The sequence below is a fragment of the Onychomys torridus genome, chromosome 4 (assembly GCF_903995425.1).
Source record: "Onychomys torridus chromosome 4, mOncTor1.1, whole genome shotgun sequence".
NCBI lineage: Eukaryota > Metazoa > Chordata > Mammalia > Rodentia > Cricetidae > Onychomys > Onychomys torridus.
Window position 1 is genome coordinate 10548886 of NC_050446.1, and position 10318 is coordinate 10559203.

A 10318-nucleotide genomic window follows, 5' to 3' on the forward strand; every position below is an offset into this window, starting at 1 on the left:
TGAAGCTTTGCTTTTGTCAAGAGCATTTTATCATGTTGTTAAAGAGTATTTTGTCATGGGGACAGGACAAGAAACCAAGACACAAATGTACATGTGGGACTTGCTGGCCACAGCTGATGGATGGCCCAGCCCTCAGCCCGAGTGCCGTCCTTCCTAGAATTGGCAACAGCTTTGTTGCACACAGCACAGCAAACTTGGAAGGAAAGCATTACTGCTCCTGAGTTCAGGAGATTGGACCAGTGCCCTCCACAGGTAGGGAGCAGGGACAGGACTGAGAGATGCTATGTTGCGGGGTGAAGCTCCTTCCCTTAGGTGATGATGTCATTACCCCCCAAACAAGGACAAACTAATTTGTGGATAATACTTGGTTTATTCATTAGAAAAACAAAAACAAAAACCCAATGGGTCTTACATACAAAACAAGATGCTTTTTGTTTTCAAGGGTTAAAAGCACTCTTTAAAAATTTTAAGTGGGAATACGGATGACACAAAGCTGTTCTCCCAGAAACACATGAACAAATATAATATGCACATGGAATTTATTATACACAGATCAAGATCGTTCAGGGGCAAGAAAGGACCACAGAGCCCTGTGCACGTCACAGCTCCAACATGGCAGACACTGAGGACGGTGGGAGTATGTGTCTGCATCTGGGCACAGAAGTGAATTGGTGCATAAAACAGAAAACTCACTTCCACGTTAGGATACCAACAGAATTCAGCCACAAAGTAGAGCCACAGCAACCCAGTATACTGAGCTGCATGACTCAGGGGCGACAGGGAGATAATCACAACACAGATGTAATCCTCACATCTGGGGTCCAGCACATCTTCAGCCCTAAGTTGCCACTGGCACCTCAGCACCAAGGCAGTATCACTCTGGCTAACTTTCCAGGACCCAACGGGTTGCAGAAAGCCATGCAGGCTGCTGGTGTCATTGTTGGTCACATACAACTGGGCTTTGAGTCCCACAGGGCTGGTGTGGGGAGGGTTTGTCTCCACTGTTTCTAGGGCTGGGGTTCACCATTATAGGTGGCTAAGGTGTTCAGGGACCAAACCATCTCATGGCCTCACTCTCCCCCCATACACGCATCAAGAACAGGACAGTCAAAATGAACATTTGGAATCACCTTTTAGAGCCACAAATAAAAGCAAACCAGTAGCTCTCATATAAAGAGGTTTATAGGGATGCTAGAATGTCCCAGCAACTGGATACTGGACGATCTGGGCTCAGCTGAGCTGCAGAGCCAGCAGCCAGATTCCCACACTAGACAGGGGATGACCGGCTAGCTACCTGCTGGCTGTTGTGCTTTTGAAGTGTTTTCTAGTTACAGGCCACAAGTACAGGCTGCAGAGACAGCCTCTGGCCAGGGACTAGGTCTTCAGGAAGCATCCTTGTCCCAGTGGCATCCTGACACACCTCAGCCATATTAGCACTTCCGAGGTGGACAGCTGCTGCTGCGCTTGAAAAATTTGTACCAGCAAATGGCCCACAGATCCAGCCTGTCTCTGACCCTCACAGGGATGGTGAGAACCAAGTGTTTGCTCATCTACACACATGCATGGAGACCAGAGAGAACTGCAGCTAGGAACACCCTGCAAGATCGAGTGACATTTTCAAAAAGTATTTCTTACACTACTTGAAATAATTTACAAAAAACCCTACAAAAACCATATGTACCAGGACACATCCATTAAATAAAAATGTCATTTGAGATTAGTGTACATATTTATACAGGGGGGCTGTGCAGAAGAGACCCTTCTTTTTGCTCTTTAATGGTTAGTATCCTCTGCCCCCACCCCAGGCTGCCAACACGCACAGAACTTTCCCCAGATATGACAAGAGAGTCAGGACATGCCTGTCACAACTTGAGGCCTTTACTGCTCACTGCCATGCTGCCCCCGTCCTCCACAGAGGTGTCACTGAATTCGCTGGCATCACTGCCCAAGGCCTCCTGGTCCTGGTGTTCCCTGTCAACCCTGTGCCGATATCTCAGGTCTAGGACATTGTCCTCAGAGCCAGAATTCCTCCTGTCCTGCTGTCTCAGGGCCCCCTGAGCCTTCCGGCTTGGCCAGTGCCCACTGTCCTTCATAAGCAAGTGTGGGCTTCCAAACACAGGGCTGTGGCCAGGCTGGCTCTCCCTGAAGGCCGAGAAGGCTGGACCCTGCAGAGGCAGGCCTAGGTTGGGGCTGAAGAGGCCAGCCTGTTTGCTTCCCCAGGAGACACTCTTCCCGAAGTGGAAGAGCTGGGTGGAGAGGAAGGGCAAGCTCTTCCTGGGGGCTGAGGAGAGGCCGGATGGGCCCCCAGCCTCTGATGTGGCCCCCTTTTCCTTCTCAGCCCCGAAGACCCCTGTCCACAATGTGCCTGGTCCAGAATTTAGTGCCCATGGGCTGGACAGCCTGCTCTGGTGTGCAAAGTCACTCCAGGGGAGGGTGAGGTCAGCCTGCGGTCCAGGATTGGGGGTCAGCAAGTTCTGGCTGCCATAGTTCAGAGGGAAGGTCCCCCCAGCACTTCCAGCCTCAGCACCCACTTTGGCACAACTGGGCAGCTGACCGAAAACACTTTCTGCAATGGCAGTGTGGGTTCCCTGTGGGCTCTGGTCCTTGTGAACACTGGCACTTTTCCTGCTTGGTGGAGACACTTTGGCAGAATTGTTCCTACTGGTGTTCTTGGGCAGTGCTGCTGGCTCACTTCGGCCCAGGGCAGTGGGGAGGCGAGGGGCCTGCTCAGCACGAGGGGTGCCCTTCCCAGCCTGGCTTAAGAGGCCGGTTGCCTGTGTCCGAGCTCTCTCTGGGCCTCTCCTTCCTTCGGCCAGCTGAGGGGTTCCTCTGGCTTTTTGGCTCCGGGTGCACACTCCAGGCTGCAACCCTGGGGTTGGCTCTTTCCTGCAGGGCATCTCTGGCTTGGCAGGGCCCCCTTGAGGTTCTGAACTGCGTACAGACTCCTTGGCCTTTTCTGCCAAAAACCGCCTGATCTCCAGCTCGATGCTGTCATCACTGTCCACTGAGCTGTCCTCAGACAGAGGGCTGGAGGCAGAAGGAGGGCGGCCACTGGCTCCCATGTCCTTAGAGGGAGGAATCCCTTCTGGACCCTTTTTCCTGGGAAGCAAGGCTGGGGCTGCATCCTCACCCCCTGTGCCACCCAGCTTCACCCTCTCTGCCACGCTGCTGAAGATGCCCACTGGGCTTCTTCCCAGGCCATCTTTGTTGTCCCCTCTGCACTTGGACAGACAGCTCCGTAGTGCCTGCTGCCCGTGGTCCTTCCCGTCCCCAGGAAGGCTGCTCAGCCTCTCTCCACACCGAGTCTCTGTGGTGCTGAATCTGACCTTCTTCCACGCAGCCCGGGGGTCTCGGCACCTCTTCTTGAACTTCCGCTTCGATCTTAACAGGTCCTTGATGGCCGTGTCTAGGTCCTCATCGCTGTCCAGAGAACTGCTCTTGTCCTCGGAGCTCTCTTTCTTACCCACACTCTTCCCCTCGCCCGCTTTCCCGAGACCCCCGTGGCCTTGTGGCGGCAGTGAATCACTGAGCACAGCTATCCTGGAAGGGACAGGCTGGTCCCTGGCCTCAGCCTCTCCTCCTGGGGCCTCTGTGACTTTGCACTGGCTGGGAGGGTCCCAACCATCATGGCCAGGCTGCCCCTTCCCCTGGATGTGGTCACTGTCCTGGGCACTTTCTCTACCCTCCCTGATTTTCTTGGGCACTGTAGTGCTGCTGCCACCTCTCCGTTTCCGTTTGCAGCCCTGGGGAAGATCCGGTGTTTTAGGAAGAGATGCCTTGGGGATGCCAGTCTGGCCACTGGGGCCGGGTGGAGACGGTGGGCCCTGGGCAGGCTGCAGACTCCCTACTTGTGCCTTGAGGGCCAAAAATGTCCGGATCTCCTGCTCTATGCTGTCATCACTATCAATGTTGCTACTGTCACCTTCAGAGCAGGGAGGTACCTGTGGGGGACAGAAGAGTGGGTTCGCGGATGGAGGCCTGTCACTGCCTTCCACAGGGGCTGGCAGGATGGTCTTGGAAATGTCCAGGATGGCTTCTGCGCACATCAGCTCGGTGGATGTGTCTGCTAGGCACGATGAAGCCTGGTGCACAGCTTCACTCTTGGCAGCTGTGTGTCCTGGAGGTACGGAGGCTCTCGAGTCCTTTAGGAGCTTCGAGAGGGGGTCAGGGTGGAGCCCCCCCAGGGTGGTGTCTGTAACCTTTGGGGCTGCTAGCTTTTTCTTGCTTGGGGGCCTCCTGTGGGCTTCAGGCAAGGCACTTGACTGAGCACTGCCAGGGCTCTCCTCTTTCAGCTGGGTTCTCGGAGGTGGGTCCCCACCAGCCTCGTTCCTGGTTTTCTCTAGCTGGTACAGCTGGATGGCCTCCTCGATGCCATCGTCACTGCTGGAGTCAGATGCCTGGTGCACTGGGGCCAAGTTTCTGATGCGCTTGCTTCGCCTGGCAGGCATGCTCCTTTTCACTGCACCCCTGTTCTGTGCAGCCTCTGGTCTGTGGGCAGTCAGCTTTGTGCTCACCAGGGTCTCAGGCTCTGCGGTGACCTTTGGCCGGAAGTTTCTGGGCTGCGTGCTCATCCTTGTTAACCTGGGAGGTTTGCGGAAGATGAACTCCTTACAGGTTCCTATCAGAGCTGCCCTGGATGAGGTCTCTCGGTTCCCTCTAAGTCTTGCAGGGCTTTCGTTTGGATCTGATTTTTTATCCACAGACCCATCACACTTGGGGTTTTCATGCTGTCTTTTCTCATTAAGAAACTGTTCTATCTCAGCTTGGATGCTCTGTTCAAAGGAATCCTCGCTGCTCATGCTAGCTGGAGAGGTGGAGCCCTGGTCCTCACTGGCTCCCACAGAAACACTACCTGAGTTAGGAGTGAGTTGTGGGAGGCATGGGATGGGTAGGGTGCAGCTGTGGGAAGGCTCTGGTAAACAAGGGGCTGCTCGGGACATAGGCTCAGAAGCCACACCCTTTGCCTTCAGATACTCCTGGATGGCCTCCTCGATGTCCCGGTCCACGGAGTCATCACTGTCAGAATCCAGCTCCAAGGGACCCTGCTTCCCAGCTTCATCTTTCTCTAGGCCTTTACAGTCTGCAACAAGACCACAGGCAGGGAACCCTGGCTGCTCTTTGCACACAGCGGGTTTGGGGGTCAGTCTGGTGTCCCGGCACCTTTCTGCACGTTGGCCTCTCTGTGTGACACGCTCATGGCTCATGCCCAGGGCAGCCTCGTCTCTCTGCAGTGTGCTGATGAGCATCTGTACCCTGGCGCTCACTGAGGCCCTGGAGGCGTCCTCTTTAGACTCTGAGAAGCAGTCAGGAAAGCAGAAGCTCCTGGGCTGGCCAAAGGCCTCCCATCTGGACTGGAGCGCCACCACTGGAGGGGCGTTCATGAGGAACATCCTAGCAGGCAGGCTGGGTGCTGGGAGACAGGGCTTGTGGGTCAGCCCATTTCACATCCTGGAAGCAAAGAAAGCGTAATGAAGGCTATACCTAAGTGGTAACATCAGCAACCACCCACGCCACCACAAGAGATAACATACCCGAGGCTACAACCTAATGTCTCCTTGGCTGGGGAGGCTCATACACGCCTCTCAGACCTCAGTTTTGCCAGTAGTACTAGGAGTCACTTCCATCCTGGAGGGTGGAAGACTCAGGGGAAAAAAATGTCTTCAAATTCCAGCAGCCCTTCCCTTTCCCCTCTAGGTTTGCACCTTTTCTGTAAGAGGATAGAAGAGGTGTCTTTACCATCCAGTGTCACCAGAAGCCACAGCAGACTCTAAATGCTTCTGTGTGCTTTAAAAAGAACAACTATCCACATGCCTAGCTAAGTTGGACTTTCGTGGGTAGATTCTTTCTGGAAATGACCAATATGTTCTTTAACCAAAGTTGTACGTTGTGAAGGACTCAAACAGCACTTTCTCAAGCTTTTCTTCAGAGTTGCCTTCACTACACTGTTGGTATGAAAATGTCAAATATGTGACAGAGATTGTCATAGGCTGACATCAAGTTTTGCTAATTAGCATGAAAGTTGTCCCAACTTTTAGATGGTCACAACTAATTGGTGGTCACATCATGTGGGTGGGCCTGGGTCTAGGAGCAGCTGCATCTGTTTGGAGAAAAGACTGTGTGGCATGTAGACAGATCATGGGTTCATCAGCTTGGATGGAGAGGATGATGTGAGACAAAGTAACACAAGCCTGTGTGGTCAGAGCCAGGTCTCCACATGTCAGCTAGCCTGGTGTCAAAAACATTGAAGACCAGTTTACAGAATCCCTGCAAAGAGAAGGCTAATGCAGGAGGCACAGGGTCACTTGGAAAAATACCAGCTGCTCTGAATAGCTCTTTAAAAAAATAATAATAATTTATTTTTATTTTATGAGCATTGATTAGTGTTTTGCCTGTATTTATGTCTGTGTGAGGGTGTCAGATCCTCTGGAACTGGAGTTACAGACAATTGTCAGCTGCCATGTGGGTGCTAGGAATTGAACCTAGGTCCTCTGGAAGAACATCCAGTGTTCTGAACTGTGATGCCATCTTTCCAGCCTCAACTGATTTTCTTTCTTTCTTTTTATTTTTAAAGACTTATTTATTTATCATGTACACAGAAGAGGGCATCAGATCTCATTACAGATGGTTGTGAGCTATCATGTGGGTGCTGGGAATTGAACTCAGGACCTCTGGAAGAACAGTCGGTGCTCTTAACCTCTGAGCCATCTTTCCAGGCCCTGAATAGCTTGTAATTCTTCCAGGCTCCTTTTTTTTTTTTTTTTTTAAAGATTAATTTATTTATTATGTATATCGTGTTCTGCCTGCATGTACTCTAGCAGGCCAGAAGAGGGCACCACATTTCATTACAGATGGTTTTGAGCCACCATGTGGTTGCTGGGAATTGAACTCACCTCTGGAAGAGCAGCCTGCTCTTAACCTCTGAGCCAGCTCTCTAGCCTTTTCAGGCTCCTTTGATCCCCTTTCTGCCTCCCTGAGATTGGAGAGCACTTACAAGGCTGAAGGACAAAGAGACCCGAGCTCCCCTGAGAGAAGGCATGGAAGGCTGTCTCCACCCCCAGCCCAGGGTGGGATGGTAGGCCTGCGCTGTTGTTGGCCTTGCTTCATGTTCTGTCCTGTCCAGCAGCTGTTTCATCTGCACTTGCCTTTCTGACAGGCCAAGATGTGCTGTACACATACTGATTTCCCTGCCCAGAGAAGTGGGGCTGGGCATCCAGACCAAAATCTGCTCAGAGGGACAGGCAACTAATTAGAGGTCACTGCAAATGAAGCTGCAATTCATGGGCGATAAACAATGTGAGTTTCAAAGGTTCAACTAATATACAAAATCTACTGTAATTACTTGAAATTTTCAAGTGCAGGCTGATGTTCCACAGGGTTTCAGGGATGAGGTCTTCACTGATCCTCCTACATTTCAAAGTATCTCTCACCAGCTTTTAAAACCAGCTGTGAGGGCTGGGCATGTGATGCACATTTTTAATCCTAGCACTTACACGAGGCTGAGGCAAGCGGATCTCTGTGAGTTCCAGGCCAGCTTGGTCTACACATAGTGAGTTCCTGGCTAGCCAGGGCTATATACAGTAAGACCAACTGTCTAAATGAATGAATGAATGAATAAATAAATAAATCAGCTTTTACTGCTGGTATTATAGAGAATCGGTGGCATCTAGTTTAGATGGTGACAGCTTATAATTTTCTTTTCTGTCGTGATATGTTGTTAATGTAAAGAAAGGCTCAAAACATTCAGGAAAACTTGCGCTGACACCATTTACATTCACTGTAGCTAATTTAGCACTCTCCTGGGTGAGAGCCACACTGTCTATCTACCACAGTCCTCCTCTCCAGCAACACTGCCTTCCCGAGACACCCCACAGGCACAGGGCGGTGGGAACAAATGGGGAAAGTGGCTTCCTTCACTGACTACACTTTCCCCTGCTGAAGACGCGGTTCAGACTGCCAGAGCACTACTACGGAAATCACAAAACATTTGTGTAGCTTAACTGTGAAGGGTCTGAATCAAGCAGGGTGTGGTGGTGCATGCCTGTAATTCCAGGTGTTGGCTGGAGGACCAGAGTCCAAGGCTAGCATTGTTTCCTTATCTAGTTCAAAGACAGCATCTGGGCTATTGAGATCCTGTCTCAACAGACCAAAGCAAAGGAAAACAAAAGGTGCCTCAGGGTGGGGTGGGGTGTGTGTGTGTGGGGGGGTGATGAGTAACATTAATGTCTTAAAAAGAGGGCAACCACTACACCAGGTGCAGAGCTGGGGAGATAGATCAGTTTATCTCCACTCACCTGTTCACAGCTTATAACGATGGACCCAGAGCTGGGCTTCTCGGACAGTCTTAACGGTTGTTGGTGCAACTACCTGGTCTACATCGATCTTGGGAGCTGTCATTCTGGAGAACCATGAACTGTAGAGAGTTAGAAATATGAGCTGAAGCCAGGGTTGGAGCTTTAAACTGGCATCTCTGGGAATCAGGTTTCCAGGGTGACTATAGGTACAATCAGTCCCTGCACCCCAGCATGGCCTCAGCATTTAAGTTATGAAGCAGAGGGCCCTGTACTCCAACTTGAAGTGGGTGTAGGTAATATTTGGACCTTAGGAGCCAGAGGTGCTGACAAGATTCAGCCCCCAGTAAAACTGTTGTGTCTGCCATCCCCTGTGCGGAGTGGAGGCAAGCCGAGACAGACTCCCACGGCTGCCTGAGCACTGACTGCTCATCTCGCTGCCTGAGAGGCAGCTGGAGTAGCAGTCTGGTCTTGAGCAGGTTAATGCCAACCCTTCTCCAGGCAGAGGCAGGGCCTCCGACTGGTCTGTGCCCCCACCTATCCATCCCCGAAGTCATTTTCTGGGATCCTAGGCTTAGGGTATCCGGGGGCCTCGAAGCTTCGCGTGGCAGGGTGAGAAAGAATCCTTGAAGGCCAGGCAGGCCTCGGTGACCCGGAGCCCGCCCCTCACCTGAGCCTCACCTGGGCCCGACCTGCACCCGCTGGCTCTCGAGGAACGCAGGGCGCAACAAGCGCCAGGCACGCGCGGGAGGCGCCTCCCGGGGGCCGTGACCCTAGCCCATGGCAGCGACTAGCCCCAGCCACCGACCCGATCCGGAGCCCGCCCGCCGCGGCCTGCACGGCGAACCCGGCCCAGCTGCCCGCCTTGCGCCCCGCGTCCCTGGAGGCGCCCGGCCCGGAGCGCGGGGAAGCGCGGATACAGGCGCCCCGCCCTCCCTCGGTCTGGCGCCCGCAGCCACCGCGGAGTCCCGCGGGGACCCCGGGGCCCGGCACGCCGTGGGAAGCGCGGGAGGGGAGGGCGGGGCCGGCGCGGCAAGGGGCGGGGCGACCCCCTCCCCCAAGGCCGTCCCTCCCGCCACCTACCCGCGGCGGCGGCGGCGGCGGTGGTGGCCGCTCTCCGGAAGCCGTGCCCGGTGGCTGGGCATCATGGGAATGGCACGGCCGAGTTCCGGGGGAGGCGCGCGGCCCGGCCGGACCCCCGCCCGCGAGAGCGCGCCCACCTGCACCGCGAGTGCCTGCGTTCGGACACGCACGGCGCGCGGGAGGAGCGCACGGGCCAGCGCGGAAGCGGCCTCGGAGCCCACGGGAGTCCGAGCCTGCGCGGGGACCCTCCTGTCCTCCCACCCGGGCCTGGCGCAGCGCCCGGCGCCGAGAGCGCGCACAGCCCAGGGGTGCTGGAGGTCGCGCGCGTTGGCAAGTTGGCCACGGCGAGGGGCGTGGCCGTGAACAGCAGGAGGAGGGCCGCCGGACCCTTGCACATACCTCCTTAAGCTGCCTGTGCTGGTCCAGATCCAGTGGCCCCCGAGTGCATGGCATCTGCTCAGCCCTGCCCTCCCTATCCTCAAGCCAGCAGAGGTGTGCTTTCCTGCCTACTTTTTGCAGCCAGCTCGGGATTGCATTTAGCTCGCCTGCGCTGGACACTTAGGGCCCTGTGCCAGGGTTCTCCGTGTCGCCCATGCCTTCTGGAGTGCCCAAGTCCTCTAACTTTGCAGACTGCTTCTGTATGTTTGTGCACAATGTCCCCTACCCCAACTTTGGCGAGATCTCAGACCACACTAAGAGATAGGCACCCTGAGACTGAGGAGGTGAGAAACAAACACCGGGGTCATGCAGGGTGACCTGCCCCACATTCACATCCGTAGCCTGGTGGAACAGGTGGGGTAGGACTAGCTTCTACCAACACAGGATTATCAAGTGGAATTCCTTGGCTCCGTGGCACACTCTGACCACGTGACTCAGAAAGCTTCCTAGTTTTCTTTTGCTTTTCAGACAAGTCTGGAGATACTGTGTTTATGGCAATGTCAGGGAGG

The 10318-nt window shown here is 54.1% G+C and overlaps 1 protein-coding gene across 3 annotated transcripts; it reads right to left on the reverse strand.

The window, feature by feature from the left end:
* Positions 1-356: 356 nt before the first annotated feature.
* Ppp1r26 (protein phosphatase 1 regulatory subunit 26) lies at positions 357-9649 on the reverse strand. Of its 3 annotated transcripts, none has more exons than XM_036185339.1 (3): positions 9372-9649; positions 8292-8410; positions 357-5448 (listed from the first exon to the last, which is right to left on the reverse strand). In XM_036185339.1, exon 3 carries the CDS (start codon positions 5388-5390, stop codon positions 1863-1865), a length of 3528 nt encoding a protein of 1175 aa, XP_036041232.1. In that variant the 5' UTR covers positions 5391-5448; positions 8292-8410; positions 9372-9649; the 3' UTR covers positions 357-1862. The 3 variants fall into 3 exon arrangements, with proteins under 3 accessions (XP_036041232.1, XP_036041231.1, XP_036041233.1); XM_036185338.1 differs by lacking the exon at positions 9372-9649 and adding an exon at positions 8970-9306; XM_036185340.1 differs by lacking the exon at positions 9372-9649 and adding an exon at positions 8959-9306.
* Positions 9650-10318: the final 669 nt, after the last annotated feature.

Bases quoted from the DNA above. Each gene is read 5' to 3' on its own strand.
- Ppp1r26 (XM_036185339.1), bottom strand. From the start codon at position 5,390: ATGTTCCTCATGAACGCCCCTCCAGTGGTGGCGCTCCAGTCCAGATGG.